This window comes from Heterodontus francisci, chromosome 25 (genome assembly GCF_036365525.1).
Source record: "Heterodontus francisci isolate sHetFra1 chromosome 25, sHetFra1.hap1, whole genome shotgun sequence".
NCBI classification, from domain to species: domain Eukaryota; kingdom Metazoa; phylum Chordata; class Chondrichthyes; order Heterodontiformes; family Heterodontidae; genus Heterodontus; species Heterodontus francisci.
In genome coordinates, this window is record NC_090395.1 from 23,075,622 (window position 1) to 23,096,573 (window position 20,952).

The 20,952-nt window shown below is 44.1% G+C and overlaps 1 protein-coding gene across 4 annotated transcripts in view; it reads right to left on the minus strand.

Annotated features, from left to right (window-relative positions):
* LOC137384060 (transcription factor ETV7-like) overlaps positions 1–20,952 on the minus strand; it is a 112,627-nt gene that overhangs the window by 76,222 nt on the left and 15,453 nt on the right. For 3 of the 4 annotated variants that reach the window (XM_068057626.1, XM_068057624.1, XM_068057625.1), the window contains exon 2: positions 20,603–20,735. The exons of the other annotated variant lie outside the window; for it this stretch is intronic. In XM_068057626.1, the coding sequence (XP_067913727.1) occupies positions 20,603–20,735 (133 nt within the window). The remainder of the gene's footprint in view (positions 1–20,602; positions 20,736–20,952) is intronic. 4 annotated transcript variants of the gene reach the window in all.

Here is a 20,952-nt window from a genome sequence, read left to right on the forward strand (position 1 = left end):
GAGTGAGACTTGGTCGCGTTAGGACATGGGCAGCAGAGTTTTGAATGGCCTTAAGTTTATGGAGAGTAGAACGTGGGAGGTCGGCCAGGAATGTGTTGGAATAGTCAAGTCTAGAGGTAACAAAGACATGGATAAGGGTTTCAACCGCAGACGAGCTGAGGTAGGAGTGGAGTCGAGTGATATTACAGAGGTGGAAATAGGTGGTCTTAGCGACGGTGAGAGAAGCGTTGGTGAGGTAGAGCTGGGCGCCATCAGCATACATGTGGAAACTAACATTACACTTTTGGATGATGTCGTTGAGGGGCAAAATGTCGATCAGAAATGGGAGGGGGCCAAGCAGAGATCCTTGGGGGATACCAGAGGAAGCATTACAGAAGCAGGAAGAGAAGCCTTGGCAAGTGATTCTCTGGCAATTTTAGATAGATAAGAATGGAACCAGGCGAGTGCAGTCTCACGCAGCTTGAAAACAGTGGAGAGGCGTTGGAGCAGGATGGTGTTAAAGGCTGCAGATAGATTGTGACGGACGAGAAAAGATAATTTCCCATGGTCGCAGTCACATAGGATGTCATTTGTGACTTTGATAAGTCCCGTTTTGATACTGTGGCAGGGACAGAGGTCTGATTAGAGGGATTCAAATATGGCGTTCTGGGAAAGATGGACATGGATTTGGGAGGCGGCTTTGGAGAGGAATGAGAGGTTGGAGAAGGGGCAGTAACTTGCAAGAATGGAGGGGGTCGGAGGCTGCTTCTTTGAGGAGAAGATTTGAAGGAGAGGAGGACAGTACGTGAAGAGAGAGAACCATTAACAATATCAGCTAACATGGAGCCAGGAAGGAAAGTTGGATCATTGGCAGTTTAATGGAAATAGTGTTGAGGGAGCAGGAGGGGGTCTTCTGGACGAGATGAGATGAGACATGTCAGAAACAGGGGAATTTATTATGGGGAACAAAGAAATGGCTGACCAACTAAATGCATACTTTGGTTCTGTCTTCACAAAGAAGGACACAAATATCATACCAGAAATGTTGGAGAACACAGGGTTTAATGAGAGGGAGGAACTGAAGGAAATCAGTATTAGAAGAGAAATGGTGTTGGGGAAATTGATGGGATTGAAGGCCAATAAATCCCCAGGACCTGATAATCTACATCCCAGAGTACTTAAGGAAGTGGCCGCAGAAATTGTGGATGCATTGGTGGTCATCTTCCAAGATTCTATAGACTCTGGAACAGTTCCTACAGATTGGAGGGTAGCTAATGTCACCCCACTATTTAAAAAGGGGGGTAGAGAGAAAGCAGGGAATTATAGACCAGTCAGCCTAACGTCGGTAGTGGGGAAAATTCTAGAGTTCATTATCAAAGATTTTATAGCAGAGCACTTGGAGAACAGTGGCAGAATCGGGCAGAGTCAGCATGGATTTATGAAAGGGAAATCATGCTTGACAAATCTACTGGAATTCTCCGAGGATGTAACTAGTAGAGTTGATGAGGGGGAGACAGTGGATGTGGTTTATTTGGACTTTCAGAAGGCTTTCGACAAAGTCCCACATAAGAGATTAGCGTGTAAAATTAAAGCGCATGGGATTGGGGGTAGTGTATTGTGATGGATAGAAAATTGTTTGGTAGACAGGAAACAAAGAGTAGGAATAAACGGGTCTTTTTCCGAATGGCAGGCAGTGACTAGTGGGGTACCACAGGGATTGGTGCTAGGACCCCAGCTATTCACAATATATATTAATGATTTAGATGAGGGAACTAAATGTAATATCTCCAAATTTGCAGATGACACAAAACTGGGTGGGAGGGTGAGTTGTGAGGAGGATGCAGAGAGGCTTCAGGGTGATTTGGACAAGTTGAGTGAGTGGGCTAATGCATGGCAGATGCAGCATAATGTGGATAAATGTGAGGTTATCCACTTTGGTAGCAAAAACAGGAAGGCAGATTATTATCTGAACGGCTATAAACTGAGAGAGGGGAATATGCAATGAGACCTGGGTGTTCTCGTACAACAGAAGGTAAGCATGCAGGTGCAACAGGTGGTTAAAAGGGCAAATGGTATGTTGGCCTTCATAGCAAGAGGATTCGAATACAGGAGCAGGGATGTCTTGCTGCAAAACATTGTATGTTTTCAATAAGGAGTTAGATATAGCTCTTGGGCGAAAGGGATCAAAGGATATGGGGGGAAAGCGGGAACAGGTTACTGAGTTGGATGATCAGCCATGATCATAATGAATGGTGGAGCAGGCTCGAAGGGCCGAATGGCCTACCCCTGCTCCTGTTTTCTATGTTTCTATGAGCTTAGAGAGGGACGAGGAGAGATAGGAGAGAAACTAGAGAACAATATGAGTTCCGAGCCAGGGCAGGAGGAACTTTAGAGGAAGTTTAGCCCAGTGGGCTAGGGGAAGGGAGGGAAGTGGCAGAGGAAGCTAATAGGATGGTCTCAATCTTAATGATAAAGAAGTCCATGAGCTCCTTGCATGTGTTCTGGAGATGAGGGTGGAGCAGACAGGGGAGTGGGGGTTTAAGAAGATGACTTGCAGTACAGAAAAGAAGCCGGGGGTTATCTTTGTATTCCAGAATTAGGATTTAAGCACTAGGATGTATATCTAGAGGGATAGAATTGAAAATGAGAGAAATGATGGTAAACCTGTATCAAACCTTGGGTAGACCACACTGTGTATGGTTCTGGTCACCATATTATAAAAGGAATACAGAGGCAAGGCTGATACCAGAAAAGTGAGCTTATTCCCATCAGGAAAGGATGACCAGGCTGGGTCTCTTTTTCTTTTGAAAAGAGAAGCTTGAAGGGTGACCTAACAGAGGTATTTAGAATTATCAAACAACTTGATAGAGTTGACACAGAGAGAATGTTTCCACTTGTGGGGAAAAGCATAACGAGAGGCCATCAATATAAGAAAATCATCAAGAAATCAAACAGGGAATTCAGAAGAAACTCTTTTATCCAGAGAGGGGTGAGAATGTGGGACTTGCTACCACAGGGAGTGGTTGAAGTGAATAGTATAGATGTAATTATAGGGAGGCTAGATAAGCATATGAGAGAGAAGGGAATATAGGGTTATGGCTGATAGAGTTACAGAAAAAAAAGACTTACATTTATGTAGCATCTTTCACAACCACTGAATGTCTCAAAGTGCTCAACAGCCAATGAAACATTTTTAAAGTGCAGTCACTTTTGGAAGAGGAAGAATGGGAGGAGCACAAACATCGGCAGGACTGTTTGGACTGGATAGCCTGTTTCTCTGCTCTTTATCCTATGTGAGTCATGCCATTGTCCTCATGTGAGCCCGAGCCCACAGCCTCATGTGAGCCAGCACCCTCACCAGTGACAGAGCCCATCCGTGAACCAGTGCTGTTTTGTGTGCCAGTGTCCCTGTATGAGACAGCACTAGTGTCAATGTGATCCAGCGCCTATGTTTTAGCCGGCGCCAGTGTCCATCCGTGATCCAGTGCTCAGGTGTGAGCCAATACCTGCTTGTGAGCCAGTGTCCCTGTATGAGCCAGTGCCCCTGTGTGAGCCAGTCCCCTGTGTGAGCCAGTGCCCCTGTGTGAGCCAGTGCCCCTGTGTGAGCCAGTCCCCTGTGTGAGCCAGTCCCCTGTGTGAGCCAGTGCCCCTGTGTGAGCCAGTGCCCCTGTGTGAGCCAGTCCCCTGTGTGAGCCACTGCCCCTGTGTGAGCCACTGCCCCTGTGTGAACCAGTGTCCCTGTGTGAGCCACTGCCCCTGTGTGAGCCAGTGCCCCTGTGTGAACCAGTGTCCTTGTCTGAACCAGTGTCCTTGTCTGAACCAGTGTCCTTGTCTGAACCAGTGTCCCTGTGTGAGCCAGTGCCCCTGTGTGAGCCAGTCCCCTGTGTGAGCCAGTCCCCTGTGTGAGCCAGTGCCCCTGTATGAGCCAGTGCCCCTGTGTGAGCCAGTCCCCTGTGTGAGCCACTGCCCCTGTGTGAACCAGTGCCCCTGTGTGAGCCAGTGCCCCGTGTAAGCCAGTGCCCCTGTATGAGCCAGTGCCCCTGTGTGAGCCAGTGCCCCTGTGTGAGCCACTGCCCCTGTCTGAACCAGTGTCCTTGTCTGAACCAGTGTCCTTGTCTGAACCAGTGTCCTTGTCTGAACCAGTGCCCCGTGTGAGCCACTGCCCCTGTGTGAACCAGTGTCCTTGTCTGAACCAGTGTCCCTGTGTGAGCCAGTGCCCCTGTGTGAGCCAGTGCCCCTGTGTGAGCCAGTGCCCGTGTGAGCCAGTCCCCTTTGTGAGCCTGTGCCCTTGTGTGAGCCAGTGTCTTTGTCTGAGCCAGTGTCCCTGTATGAGCCAGTGCCCCGTGTGAGCCAGTGCCACTGTGTGAGCCAGTCCCGTGTCAGCCAGTGCCCCTGTGTGAGCCAGTGCCCTTTGTGAGCCTGTGCCCCTGTGTGAGCCAGTGCCCCTGTGTGAGCCAGTGTCCCTGTCTGAGCCAGTGTCCCTGTCTGAGCCAGTGTCCCTGTCTGAGCCAGTGTCCCTGTCTGAGCCAGTGCCTCTGTCTGAGCCAGTCCCCTGTGTGAGCCAGTGCCCGTGTGAGCCAGTGCCCCTGTATGAGCCAGTGTCCCTGTATGAGCCAGTGTCCTTGTCTGAGCCAGTGTCCTTGTCTGAGCCAGTGTCCTTGTCTGAGCCAGTGTCCCTGTCTGAGCCAGTGTCCCTGTCTGAGCCAGTGTCCCTGTCTGAGCCAGTGCCCCTGTGTGAGCCAGTGTCCCTGTCTGAGCCAGTGCCCGTGTGAGCCAGTGCCCCTGTATGAGCCAGTGTCCCTGTATGAGCCAGTGTCCTTGTCTGAGCCAGTGTCCTTGTCTGAGCCAGTGTCCCTGTATGAGCCAGTGTCCTTGTCTGAGCCAGTGTCCTTGTCTGAGCCAGTGTCCCTGTGTGAGCCAGTATCCCTGTATGAGCCAGTATCCCTGTATGAGCCAGTATCCCTGTATGAGCCAGTATCCCTGTATGAGCCAGTGCCCCTGTATGAGCCAGTGTCCCTGTATGAGCCAGTGTCCTTGTCTGAGCCAGTGTCCTTGTCTGAGCCAGTGTCCTTGTCTGAGCCAGTGTCCTTGTCTGAGCCAGTGCCCCTGTGTGAGCCAGTGCCTTGTGTGAGCCAGTGACAATGGCCTGTGTGAGCCAGTGCCAATGGCCTGTGTGAGCCAGTGCCAATGGCCTGTGTGAGCCAGTGTCCTTGTCTGAGCCAGTGTCCTTGTCTGAGCCAGTGTCCCTGTGTGAGCCAGTGTCCCTGTGTGAGCCAGTGCCCCTGTATGAGCCAGTGTCCCTGTGTGAGCCAGTGTCCCTGTGTGAGCCAGTGTCCCTGTGTGAGCCAGTGTCCCTGTGTGAGCCAGTGCCCCTGTGTGAGCCAGTGCCCCTGTGTGAGCCAGTGTCCCTGTATGAGCCAGTGTCCCTGGATGAGCCAGTGTCCCTGGATGAGCCAGTGTCCCTGGATGAGCCTGGTGAACTCTCGATCTATTGAAGTGACATACAGTGTTCCTGGCAGTTGCAGAAACTTCCTGCTTGAAACCTTTCCAGGCTTCTTTGTATAAACAATGTTGTATGCCTTGGCTACTGGAATATAAAGGCTTTGTATATACTGTGACTAGTTAATACTAATTCTAGAATCTATGCAGCAATCAATTATTTGCACATTCCAACACTGATAAACACAGCAATGGAGGGCAAGACTGTAGTACCTTTAAACAAGAAACTGCAAATGTACAGAATAAATAGATGTAATTAAAAAGGAGATGACTTGAAGTTTCAAGGTTAAATGGATAAATACTGATATAGGAAACAAAGAAATTGATGAAGACTGCTATAGGTATAGGTATGTTATATAGGCATGTATGTTTGACAAAAATAAGAGAAAATGCAAGAAAATAAGGCAAGGGGTTCAGAGAGGTGCAAGGAGGAATATTAAAAAGAACAGTAAATTATTCTACAAATAAATCAATGAAGAGAATTATTGAATGTGAGAGGAGAGGCTATGAGGAAATTGGCAGGGATATGTAACAAGTACTTTACTTCCGGGTTTACGATAGAAAAGAATACTGAGGAAAGGTAAATCCTGAACTGGCTAACACTTAGATGAGAAATAATACAATAAATAAAAGGAAAGTATTTGCGAAGTTTGTTATCTAAAGGATAACAAAGTGCCAGTGTCTGATGGAATACATCTGAGGTTCCTGAGGGAAATGGGGAAGAGATAGCGGAGTTATATTTAAGGGTTGTACTGAGAGTGTGTGTGTGCTGGAGGACTGGAGAGTGGAATACCCATTGTCAAAAAGGGAAACATAGCAAACCAGGGTAATTACAGGAAGGTTAGTTCAGCGTCTGTGGTCGGGAAAATTTTGGAATCTTTCACGAAAGGTGAGGGCCTAGAAATTCTATTGTGTAGTGCCTATGTTTAAAGTGGGAAACAGACATTGGAGGATCCAATATGGTGTGCAGTGTGTGGTCAATCAGTTCATGCCAGAAGTCCCACTGCACACCATATTGGATAGAATGCCATGCAATCACCCAGGTAGTCCTCCTGAAACAGGTGCTGGATCCATGATACAGACAAATCAAGGGCCTAATGCCTGCTTCAAATTGGATCATGACCAACTGCAGCGAGGGGGATTTTGGAGAACTCTGCAAGTGGTGTGTATGTGAGGGGGGGGGGGGGGGGGGGACTTCCAAATCAGCAGCTCACCAATATGAGGGCAGCAAATAAAGTGGGACACCCCAATGGTGAAGAGCCTGCCGTCGCACTTTAAAGGGGAGAGGGATTTAGCATCAGGAATACAAAGAAGGAGTTAATTGGAGTAACGTCCAGACCTTACAGAAGCTACTGCTAGCATTGCTAGTGCACAACAGTCCAAATCATTAAAGGTGCAGAAACACAAGCAGCTGTCATGAAAATGTTTCCGAATGACTCATCCAGCTTTGCCTGGCCACAGCTGAGGGTCCCTTTAAATAGCACTGGAAAGGATGTACCACTCGTGGCTGGTGGGCAGCAGCAGGAACTGCAGGAAAATGCTATTCAGGCCTTGCCTGCGCTATTTGACCCCAATTTGCATGTATGTAGGAGGATTTCGCTCAGGCCATCATCATGCAGAGAATCGGAAGGGGCATCAATATAATGCTGTATCAGCATGACTACTCACTGTGAAGTTTGGTCCAGCTTCCACCCAATTCTAAGCACAAATGTGACACAAAAATAAACAAATTGCCCCACTCCCCCCAAATGGTACCTCTTCTCAATTATTGTCCCTCCACACCCATTCAACCCTGCTGTCACCATCCCCCTCCTCAAAAATGCATTTATCCATTGTTACGATGGAGTGCAAGGAGTACACTGTTTATTCTAGTTCCACTTTTCCACAGGTCACAACATATATTTACATTTTTTCCCACTTACTGATACGGTCAATAATAGATTCTATTTTTGTCCCAGAATAAAACACACCAACGTGTTTTCTTTAATAAATAACAAAATTATCAGTTTATTGTAAAACGAGTCTTAACCAGTAATGAAGTAAAGCATAAACACACAGATTGAAATATTAAAGTTCCCTTTTTACCTTAGCCCCTCACACTCACTCACACACACACACACACACACACCAGTCAACTGAAAAAAAAAGGATTTTTGTTTTTAGAGCTCTATTAGAGACAAAGAACAAAGAACAATACAGCACAGGAACAGGCCATTCGGCCCTTCAAGCCTGCGCCGATCTTGATGCCTGCCTAAACTAAAACCTTCAGCACTTCCGGGAACCGTATCCCTCTATTCCCATCCTATTCATGTATTTGTCAAGATGCCTCTTAAACGTCGCTATCGTACCTGCTTCCACCACCTCCCCGGCAACAAGTTCCAGGCACTCACCACCCTCTGTGTAAAGAACTTGCCCCGCACATCCCCTCTAAACTTTGCCCCACTCACCTTAAATCTATGTCCCCTAGTAACTGACTCTTCCACCCTGAGAAAAAAGCTTCTGACTATCCACTCTGTACATGCCGCTCATAACTTTGTAAACCTCTATCATGTCGCCCCTCCGCCTCCATCGTTCCAGTGAAAACAATCCGAGTTTATCCAACCTCTTTTCATAGCTAATGCCCTCCAGACCAGGCAACATCCTGGTAAACCTCTTCTGTACCCTCTCCAAAGCCTCCACATCCTTCTGGTAGTGTGGCGACCAGAATTGTACGCAATATTCTAAGTGTGGTCTAACTAATGTTCTGTACAGCTACAGCATGACTTGCCAATTTTTATACTCTATGCCCCGACCGATGAAGGCAAGCATGCCGTATGCCTTCTTGACGACCTTATCCACCTGCGTTGCCACTTTCAGTGACCTGTGGACCTGTACGCCCAGATCTCTCTGTCAACACTCCTAAGGGTTCTGCCATTTACTGTATACTCCCCACCTGCATTAGACCTTCCAAAATGCATTACCTCACATTTGTCCGGATTAAACTCCATCTGCCATTTCTCCACCCAAGTCTCCAACCGATCTATATCCTGCTGTATCCTCTGACAATCCTCATCACTATCCGCAACTCCACCAACCTTTGTGTCGTCCGCAAACTTACTAATCAGACCAGCTACATTTTCCTCCAAATCATTTATATATATATATTACAAACAGCAAAGGTCCCAGCACTGATCCCTGTGGAACACCACTAGTCACATCCCTCCATTCAGAAAAGCAGCCGTCCACTGCTGCCCTCTGTCTTCTATGACTGATCCAGTTCTGTATCCATCTTGCCAGCTCACCTCTGATCCCGTGTGACTTCACCTTTTGTACCAGTCTGCCATGAGGGACCTTGTCAAAGGCTTTACTGAAGTCCACTGCCCTTCCTTCATCAATCATCTTTGTCACTTCCTCAAAAAACTCAATCAAATTAGTGAGACTCGACCTCCCCTTCACAAAACCATGCTGCCTCTCGCTAATAAGTCCATTTGTTTCCAAATGGGAGTAAATCCTGTCCCGAAGAATCCTCTCTAATGATTTCCCTACCACTGCTGTAAAGCTCACCGGCCTATAATTTCCTGGATTACCCTTGCCACCCTTCTTAAACAAAGGCACAACATTGGCTATTCTCCAGTCCTCTGGAACCTCACCTGTAGCCAATGAGGATGCAAAGATTTCTGTCAAGGCCCCAGCAATGTCTTCCCTTGCCTCCCTTAGTATTCTGGGGTAGATCCCATCAGGCCCTGGGGACTTATCTACCTTAATGCTTTGCAAGACATCCAACACCTCCTCCTTTTTGATAATGAGATGACTGAGACTATCTACACTCCCTTCCCTCGGCTCATCATCCACCAAGTCCTTCTCTTTGGTGAATACTGATGCAAAGTACTCATTTAGTACCTCACCCATTTCCTCTGACTCCACACATAGATTCCCTTCTCTGTCCTTTCCCTAGTTACCCTTTTGCTCTTTATATACGTATAAAAAGCCTTGGGATTATCCTTAGTCCTGTTTGCAATGACTTTTCATGACCCCTTCTCTGCCCATGACAAAAAAAAAACACTTGGGCCAAATACTTGCTCATTCTTGAAGAAACAGCAGATGAGATATGTTGTGTTCCAAAACTGATGTGCAGTCTGGCCTCCGAGAACAAGTAGATGGGTCACTGGGATCTTTTAGAACAGTTCTTTTTAGGCGATGTTGAGAATTAATTTAGCACGCTTTTCTTCAAAGACAGGAGACGTGATGAGTTGACACAGTGGACTTCTCAGGGTCTTTTAGAGAGGTATTGGAAAGCTGAGCTGGGTTGTGGTCTTCTCCCCTTCCTTGGGAATTCTCTTCTCTCCCTGGAATTTCTGTCCCTTTTTTATACAGTTCACCCCCAACTTGAAACAATTCAAAAGTGAAACTGACAACAGGAGGTCAACCTTTTGACCTCCATCAATCTTGAACTGTCACTTCTTTGTAAACAACTTCTCCAGGTGTCCTAAGTTCTCTATTGTTTATTGAGCTAGAAGTCAGGTGGTTTCCTGGAAAAGCTTGTTGTTGTTGCTAGAGATAAGGTGGTTTCCCAAAAAGGCTTGTTTTCCTCACAAGACCTCTCAGTGACCCTTTTAAAAAACATTTCCAGGGACTTTTTTTTAAAGTCAAGTGGCCTTTCCATGACCCCCTTTGAAAACCCCAAAGTTTAACATTTCCTCAATTTTTCATAAATGAGTCCTCAAAAAATATATTTAACAAAACAGAGAGGCACTTTGGTCACAACATGCAGACTGCTGCCTCATCTCCAATCTCCTGCTTCCCTCCGAGTCAATGAAAAAAGGTGTCAACTTTCATTGCTTGGTGCCCAGCTCTCCTGCAAATTCCCATTTGAATCTATCCAATCAGTTTTCTGCCACCGACACCACCCCACCTCCCCAAACTTGGGATCATCAGCAAATCAATATCTTCCCTCTTGTGGCTACCACAAAATATTTATACAAATGGAAAACAAAAGAGTTCCAGTGCAGTTACATTTTCTTCCATACCACGTGCATTACTTTTGATAAGAAAGCACCCATGTGGCACTTTCTGAAATGCCTTCCAAAAATCCACATTTACAATATCCATTCCATTCCCTTGAACGATAAATTATGATTTCATTTTAAAAAATCAATTAAAATCATGAAGCAAGACCAGCCCCTTTACACAACCATGCCGATTGCCTCTGAATAGCCCAAGTCTTTTAAATATTCATTAATTTCAAACCATTTTATGAAATGCACCCACAACCAACACAAGTCTTCAATAGATTATTATTTCCTGCCTAATCTCCTTTGCTTTTCATGAACAGGGTATAACCTTTGACACCTTTAGTCCTTTGACACAATTCTATTTCTAAAGCTTTTGGGCAAAATTGTGATTAATGCCTCTGCTGTCCATTCTCCCCAAACTTTCTTAATATGCTGGGCTATTTTCTGTGCCTGGTGACTGCTCTACTTTTAGTCCCATTAATTTTATAATATGCTTTCCAACAGCAAATGCAGCACCTTTGGCCAATTTGGCCCCTTCTCCCTCCTTTACTGCAAGTGTTGACTGCTTGCTAGGGTACAAGTCACAGGTGTCAGTCACCTTCTCATCTCTCACCCAAGTGACCAGTCTTCATGTATAAGTCCTGACAATAGATGACAGTGGGCTATTCAACTGTGCAGGGCCTCACCGCCAAGCCTGATCCTATCCTCACCCAAACCCCCACACACGGTTACTTTCCAGCAGAGATCACTATATAGGAAATCGGAGAAGGTGGTCTGGTCAATTTTCTCCTTCCCACTGAAGGCTGTTGTGGCCAAATGTATCATACATGCGTAGTGTTGGCACTCTCATTGGCCGGAATTTTACGTCGCCCCAGCGGGTTGGATGGTGGAGTGGGGGCGGCGTAAAATTGAGTGTCAGGCTCCGGGAGGCCTACCTGCCCCGATTCCGCCTCCGGACACGTTTACGGAGGTTGGGCGGAGGGGGTGGAAAACAGCCCGCTCACCCGATGCCAATCAAGACCCTTAAATGGGCATTTAACGGCCACTTAAGGGCTCTTGCCCGCCTCCACGGGTATTTTACCTGTGGCAAGCAGGTGTGCTGGGGACGTGAAAGGCCGCCCAGTGATAGCTGCCGGTCTTTCCACGCCCCGGTGGTGGGGGGGAGGCATGGTAGTCAGGCACAGGGTGCCCGATCGAGGGCCGCCCCTGCCTCCCAACCCACCCCAGGGACCCAAGACACCCCTCTCCTCCAAAAGGACCACTCCAGCCTCACCAGGGAAGGACCGATCCCCCTGCTGAGGCATGCCCCTACTTACCTTCCCTCCTCAATCCACGGCGTAGGCTTGGCTGCCGTCCCAGCAGTGGCCACCGCTTCCGGTGGCGCTGCTGGGACTAAGAGCTGCTTGCCCGCTGATTGGCTGGCAGCTCACTGAGGCGCGACCTCCTCCCTCAAGTGGGTGGAAGTCCCGCCTCGGGACAATTAAAGCCTGGGGATCTGTAAAGTACGGGACGGATCCCCAGGCTGGGCGGAAGCGGGTTCGCCACCGACTTTCACGTCGGAGTCCGGCTCCCATCCATCCACCGTAAAATTCCGGCTATTGTGTGGGCAAGGGATATGGGCAACAGGTATAACCAGTTCATTCCTTGTGAAGTAGCTAATTGTAGAGTAAGGAAGAAATATGTGAAGCAATGCAAAGCTTCCGGTGGGGAGCTTCATGCATGGAGGCCTCCTCATTGTACACAAAAGATCCAGTTACTACAAAAATAAACAAGAGTCCATCCAGGCTGGCAGCTGATCAGAAATACTGGGAGGTGACTGCAAGCAGTGAGAGAGCAGAATGAGCAACATTTTAGATTACTGACAAGAGTGGGAAACAGGACTGAAGTTGGAAGTCATTATCAAACAAGTGAAGCTAGAAGTACGACCACAATGATTGTTGAACATAGCCAGTAAAGGTTACTGTGCTATATAGATCATAATCAGCAGCCCAGTAAAATACTCCAGGGTAATACAGTCACCTTGTGCTCCTGCATAAGGTGCCTCTTCCACGAAAATTGCAAAATAGAAACCCAGATATGTGCTCACTACGCCTGCCTGACTATTTTACAGCAATGGTTGGATGTCTGTGAGCAGCCTGCTTTGGGAATTCCCAGTAACTGGGGTTACTGTTCAACTCCACTTCCCCAGTATATTAAAAAGGAGTGTATGCTCCAACATACAGTCTCCCTTTCATAAAACCATGTTGACTCTGCCTGATTGCATTATGATTTTCTAAATGTCCTGCTTATACTTCCTTAATAATGGATTCCAACATTTTCCCAATGGCAGATGTTAGGCTAACTGGCCAATAGTTTCCTGCTTTCTGTTTCCCTCCTTTCTTGAATACGGGAGTTAGATTTACAGTTTTCCAATCCGTTGGGACATTTCCAGAATCTACGGAACTTTAGAAGATTACAACCAATGCATTCACTATCTTTGTAACTACTTCTTTTAAGACCTTAGGATGCAGGCTTTCAGGTCCAAGGGACTTGTCAGCCTTTAGTCCGATTAGTTTTTCTAGTACTTTTTCTCTATTTCTTTATTCGTTCATAGGATGTGGCATCACTGGCTAGGCCAGCATTTATTGGCACACCCACAGTGCTGTTAGGAAGGGAGTTCCAGGATTTTGACCCAGCGACAATGAAGGAACGGCGATATAGTTCCAAGTCAGGATTGTGTGTGACTTGGAGGGGAACTTGCGGTGGTGGTGTTCCCATGCATCTGCTGCCCTTGTCCTTCTAGGTGGTAGAAGTCACGGGTTTGGAAGGTGCTGTTGAAGGAGCCTTGGTGCATTGCTGCAGTGCATCTTGTAGATGGTACACACTGCTGCCACTGTGCGTCGGTGGTGGAGGGAGTGAATGTTTGTAGATGGGGTGCCAATCAAGCGGGCTGCTTTGTCCTGGATGGTGTCAAGCTTCTTCAGTGTTGTTGGAGTTGCACCCATCCAGACAAGTGGAGAGTATTCCATCACACTCCTGACTTGTGCCTAGTAGATGGTGGACAGGGGCTTTGGGGACTCAGGAGATAAGTTATTTGCCACACAATTCCCAGCCTCTGACCTGCTCTTGTAGACATGTTAATTATATGGCTGATCCAGTTCAGTTTCTGGTCAATGGTGATCCCCAGAATGTTGATAGTGGGGGATTCAGCAATCGTAATGCCATTGAATGACAAGGGGAGATGGTTAGATTCTCTCTTGTTGGAGATGGTCATTGCCTGGCATTTGTGTGGCGTGAATGTTACTTGCCACTTATCAGCCCAAGCCTGGATATTGTCCAGGTCTTGCCTCATTTCTACCCGGACTGCTTCAGTATCTGAGGAGTCACGACAGCGACAGCAACAGTGACAGTGACTGTGATAGCGATAGCGATAGAGATAGTGATAGTGATAGCAATAGTGATAGAGATAGCGAAAGCAATAGTGAGAGTGATAGTGATAGAGATAGCGATAGTGATAGAGATAGCAATAGTGATAGCAATAGAAATAGCGATAGTGATAGAGATAGCAATAGTGATAGCAATAGAAATAGCGATAGTGATAGAGATAGCAATAGTGATAGATTGTGATAGTGATAGCGATTGTGAAAGAGATAGAGATAGCGATAGAGATAGAGATAGCAATATTGATAGCGATAGAGATAGCGATAGAGATAGCGATAGTGATAGAGATAGAAATAGCGATAGTGATAGAGATAGAAATAGCGATAGTGATAGTGATAGTGATAGCAATTGTGATAGAGATAGTGATAGTGATAGCGATAGAGATAGCAATAGTGATAGCGATAGAGATAGAGATAGCAATAGTGATAGCGATAGACATAGAGATAGAGATAGAGATAGCAATAGTGATAGAGATAGAGATAGAGATAGAGATAGCAATAGTGATAGCGATAGAGATAGAGATAGAGATAGCAATAGTGATAGCGATAGAGATAGAGATAGAGATAGAGATAGCAATAGTGATAGCGATAGAGATAGAGATAGCAATAGTGATAGCGATAGCGATAGTGATAGAGATAGAGATAGAGATAGCAATAGCGATAGCGATAGTGATAGAGATAGCAATAGCGATAGTGATAGAGATAGAGATAGAGATAGCGATAGCGATAGAGATAGCAATAGTGATAGCAATAGCGATAGAGATAGCAATAGCGATAGTGATAGAGATAGAGATAGCAATAGTGATAGTGATAGAGATAGAGATAGCAATAGTGATAGCAATAGCGATAGTGATAGAGATAGAGATAGCAATAGCGATAGTGATAGAGATAGAGATAGAGATAGAGATAGCAATAGTGATAGCAATAGCGATAGTGATAGAGATAGAGATAGCAATAGCGATAGTGATAGAGATAGAGATAGCAATAGTGATAGCAATAGTGATAGAGATAGAGATAGAGATAGCAATAGTGATAGCAATAGCGATAGAGATAGCAATAGCGATAGAGATAGCAATAGTGATAGTGATAGCGATAGCGATAGAGATAGCAATAGTGATAGCAATAGCGATAGTGATAGAGATAGAGATAGCAATAGCGATAGTGATAGAGATAGCAATAGCGATAGTGATAGAGATAGAGATAGAGATAGCAATAGCGATAGCAATAGCGATAGTGATAGAGATAGAGATAGAGATAGCAATAGTGATAGCAATAGCGATAGAGATAGCAATAGCGATAGAGATAGCAATAGTGATAGTGATAGAGATAGCAATAGTGATAGCGATAGAGATAGAGATAGCAATAGTGATAGCAATAGCGATAGTGATAGAGATAGAGATAGCGATAGAGATAGAGATAGCAATAGCGATAGTGATAGAGATAGCAATAGCGATAGTGATAGAGATAGAGATAGAGATCGCGATAGCGATAGCGATAGAGATAGAGATAGCAATAGTGATAGCAATAGAGATAGCGATAGAGATAGAGATAGCAATAGTGATAGCAATAGAGATAGAGATAGCAATAGCGATAGTGATAGAGATAGAGATAGCAATAGTGATAGTGATAGAGATAGAGATAGCAATAGTGATAGCAATAGCGATAGTGATAGAGATAGAGATAGCAATAGTGATAGCGATAGTGATAGAGATAGAGATAGCAATAGCGATAGTGATAGAAATAGAGATAGCAATAGTGATAGCAATAGCGATAGTGATAGAGATAGAGATAGCAATAGCGATAGTGATAGAGATAGAGATAGAGATAGCAATAGCGATAGTGATAGAGATAGAGATAGCAATAGCGATAGTGATAGAGATAGAGATAGAGATAGCAATAGTGATAGCAATAGCGATAGAGATAGCAATAGCGATAGAGATAGCAATAGTGATAGTGATAGCGATAGCGATAGAGATAGCAATAGCGATAGAGATAGCAATAGTGATAGCAATAGCGATAGTGATAGAGATAGAGATAGCAATAGCGATAGTGATAGAGATAGAGATAGCAATAGTGATAGCAATAGCGATAGAGATAGCAATAGCGATAGAGATAGCAATAGTGATAGTGATAGCGATAGCGATAGAGATAGCAATAGCGATAGAGATAGCAATAGTGATAGTGATAGCGATAGCGATAGAGATAGCAATAGCGATAGAGATAGCAATAGTGATAGTGATAGAGATAGCGATAGAGATAGCAATAGTGATAGCAATAGCGATAGAGATAGAGATAGAGATAGCAATAGCGATAGCAATAGCGATAGCGATAGAGATAGAGATAGCAATAACGATAGCAATAGCGATAGAGATAGCAATAGTGATAGCGATAGAGATAGAGATAGCGATAGTGATAGAGATAGAGATAGAGATAGCAATAGTGATAGCAATAGCGATAGTGATAGAGATAGAGATAGAGATAGAGATAGAGATAGCGATAGTGATAGTGATAGAGATAGTGATAGAGATAGAGATAGCAATAGCGATAGCAATAGCGATAGAGATAGAGATAGAGATAGCAATAGTGATAGTGATAACGATAGAGATAGCAATAGTGATAGTGATAACGATAGAGATAGCAATAGTGATAGCGATAGAGATAGCAATAGAGATAGAGATAGCGATAGTGATAGCGATAGTGATAGCAATAGTGATAGCGATAGAGATAGCAATAGTGATAGCGATAGAGATAGCAATAGTGATAGCGATAGAGATAGAGATAGAGATAGCAATAGTGATAGCGATAGAGATAGCAATAGTGATAGCGATAGTGATAGAGATAGAGATAGAGATAGCGATAGAGATAGAGATAGCAATAGCGATAGAGATAGCAATAGTGATAGCGATAGAGATAGCAATAGTGATAGCGATAGTGATAGAGATAGAGATAGAGATAGCAATAGCGATAGAGATAGAGATAGCAATAGCGATAGAGATAGCAATAGTGATAGCGATAGAGATAGCAATAGTGATAGCGATAGAGATAGCAATAGCAATAGTGATAGCGATAGAGATAGCAATAGTGATAGCGATAGAGATAGAGATAGCAATAGTGATAGCGATAGAGATAGCAATAGTGATAGCGATAGAGATAGCAATAGTGATAGCGATAGTGATAGCGATAGCGATAGCGATAGGAGATAGAGATAGCAATAGTGATAGCGATAGAGATAGAGATAGCAATAGTGATAGCGATAGAGATAGCGATAGTGATAGAGATAGAGATAGCAATGGCGATAGTGATAGAGATAGAGATAGCAATAGTGATAGCGATAGAGATAGCGATAGTGATAGAGATAGAGATAGCAATGGCGATAGTGATAGAGATAGAGATAGCAATAGTGATAGCGATAGAGATAGAGATAGCAATAGTGATAGCGATAGAGATAGCAATAGTGATAGAGATAGAGATAGCAATAGCGATAGTGATAGAGATAGAGATAGCAATAGTGATAGCAATAGCGATAGAGATAGCAATAGCGATAGAGATAGCAATAGTGATAGTGATAGCGATAGCGATAGAGATAGCAATAGCGATAGAGATAGCAATAGTGATAGTGATAGCGATAGCGATAGAGATAGCAATAGCGATAGAGATAGCAATAGTGATAGTGATAGAGATAGCGATAGAGATAGCAATAGTGATAGCAATAGCGATAGAGATAGAGATAGCAATAGCGATAGCAATAGCGATAGCGATAGAGATAGAGATAGCAATAACGATAGCAATAGCGATAGAGATAGCAATAGTGATAGCGATAGAGATAGAGATAGCGATAGTGATAGAGATAGAGATAGAGATAGCAATAGTGATAGCAATAGCGATAGTGATAGAGATAGAGATAGAGATAGAGATAGCGATAGTGATAGTGATAGAGATAGTGATAGAGATAGAGATAGCAATAGCGATAGCAATAGCGATAGAGATAGAGATAGCAATAGTGATAGTGATAACGATAGAGATAGCAATAGTGATAGTGATAACGATAGAGATAGCAATAGTGATAGCGATAGAGATAGCAATAGAGATAGAGATAGAGATAGTGATAGCGATAGTGATAGCAATAGTGATAGCGATAGAGATAGCAATAGTGATAGCGATAGAGATAGCAATAGTGATAGCGATAGAGATAGAGATAGAGATAGCAATAGTGATAGCGATAGAGATAGCAATAGTGATAGCGATAGTGATAGAGATAGAGATAGCAATAGCGATAGAGATAGAGATAGCAATAGCGATAGAGATAGAGATAGCAATAGCGATAGAGATAGCAATAGTGATAGCGATAGAGATAGCAATAGTGATAGCGATAGTGATAGAGATAGAGATAGAGATAGCAATAGCGATAGAGATAGAGATAGCAATAGCGATAGAGATAGCAATAGTGATAGCGATAGAGATAGCAATAGTGATAGCGATAGAGATAGCAATAGCAATAGTGATAGCGATAGAGATAGCAATAGTGATAGCGATAGAGATAGAGATAGCAATAGTGATAGCGATAGAGATAGAGATAGCAATAGTGATAGCGATAGAGATAGCAATAGTGATAGCGATAGAGATAGCAATAGTGATAGCGATAGTGATAGCGATAGCGATAGCGATAGCGATAGGAGATAGAGATAGAGATAGAGATAGCAATAGCGATAGCGATAGCAATAGCGATAGCAATAGCGATAGCAATAGCGATAGCGATAGCGATAGAGATAGCAATAACGATAGCAATAGCGATAGAGATAGCAATAGTGATAGCAATAGAGATAGCGATAGCGATAGTGATAGAGATAGAGATAGAGATAGCAATAGCGATAGCAATAGCGATAGAGATAGCAATAGCGATAGCAATAGCGATAGAGATAGAGATAGCGATAGCGATAGAGATAGCAATAGCGATAGCGATAGCGATAGAGATAGCGATAGCGATAGCAATAGCGATAGAGATAGCAATAGTGATAGTGATAGCGATAGAGATAGCAATAGTGATAGAGATAGAGATAGCGATAGCGATAGAGATAGCGATAGCGATAGTGATAGAGATAGAGATAGAGATAGCGATAGAGATAGAGATAGAGATAGCAATAGTGATAGCGATAGAGATAGAGATAGCAATAACGATAGCAATAGCGATAGAGATAGCAATAGTGATAGCGATAGAGATAGAGATAGAGATAGCGATAGCGATAGTGATAGAGATAGAGATAGCAATAGCGATAGCAATAGCGATAGAGATAGCAATAGCGATAGCGATAGAGATAGCAATAGTGATAGCGATAGAGATAGCAATAACGATAGCAATAGCAATAGAGATAGAGATAGCAATAGCGATAGCAATAGCGATAGAGATAGCGATAGAGATAGCGATAGCGATAGAGATAGCAATAGCGATAGAGATAGAGATAGCAATAGCGATAGCAATAGCGATAGAGATAGCAATAGTGATAGTGATAGCGATAGAGATAGAGATAGCAATAGTGATAGTGATAGCGATAGAGATAGAGATAGCAATAGTGATAGCGATAGAGATAGAGATAGCGATAGTGATAGCGATAGAGATAGCAATAGTGATAGCGATAGAGATAGAGATAGCAATAGTGATAGAGATAGCAATAGTGATAGCGATAGAGATAGCAATAGTGATAGCGATAGAGATAGCAATAGTGATAGCGATAGTGATAGAGATAGCAATACTGATAGCGATAGAGATAGCAATAGTGATAGCGATAGCGATAGCGATAGAGATAGCAATAGTGATAGCGATAGCGATAGCGATAGAGATAGAGATAGAGATAGAGATAGCAATAGTGATAGCGATAGCGATAGAGATAGAGATAGAGATAGAGATAGAGATAGCAATGGTGATAGCGATAGAGATAGCAGTAGTGATAGAGATAGTGATAGCCACAGTGATAGCGATAGTGATAGAGATAGCAATAGTGATAGAGATAGTGATAGCCATAGTGATTGCGATAGTGATAGAGATAGCAATAGTGATAGAGATAGCAATAGTGATAGAGATAGCAATAGTGATAGCGATAGTGATAGAGATAGCAATAGTGATAGAGATAGTGATAGCCATAGTGATTGCGATAGTGATAGAGATAGCAATAGTGATAGAGATAGCAATAGTGATAGAGATAGCAATAGTGATAGAGATAGCAATAGTGATAGCGATAGTGATAGAGATAGCAATAGTGATAGAGATAGTGATAGCCATAGTGATTGCGATAGTGATAGAGATAGAGATAGCGATAGAGATAGCGATAGCGATAGAGATAGAGATAGCGACAGAGATAGCGACAGAGATAGCGATAGTGATAGTGACAGAGACAGCAATAGAGATAGTTTAAAGTTCCTCCCTCCCTTTGCCTCTTGATTTTCTACTATTTTTAGGATTTTTGTTTGTCTTCTACTCTGAAGAAACATAGAAAACATTTGTTTAACACATTACATTTGTGGTGGTTATATGAAATATTTATTTCTGGTGATGTTGGACAGATGTTATAGTGTCATGTGGTCTTGGGCACTTGGTTATTTTTCAGAGTGGGACACAGTTGCAATGGCAAGTGAAGGTAAAATGTTACAATGTGGATTCTACAATGGCATTACCTTAGCTCTAAATAACATACACACGGCAATGATGCAATCTGTACTCACTCAATTTCCTAGGCAAGTGACAGAGCTCGTCCTGAGAGCTGCTGTAGACGCTGGTGACTGGTCTGGCCTGAACTGGGGGAGAGACTACCCTCGTCTTTGGGCTGCAGTTTGGCACTTCACACTCTTGCTCTTCCTGGGGAAAGACAAGTCCAAATTTGATGACAACTTCTGCAGCTCAATCAAAACAAACAAAATTTTCATTGATGACTGTATCGGTGCCGTTTCATGTTCCCACTCCGAACTGGAAAACTTTATTAACATTGCTTCAATTTCCACCCTACTCTCACCTTTACATAGTCCATCTCCGACACTTACCTTCCCTTCCTTGACTTCTCTATCTCCATCTCTGG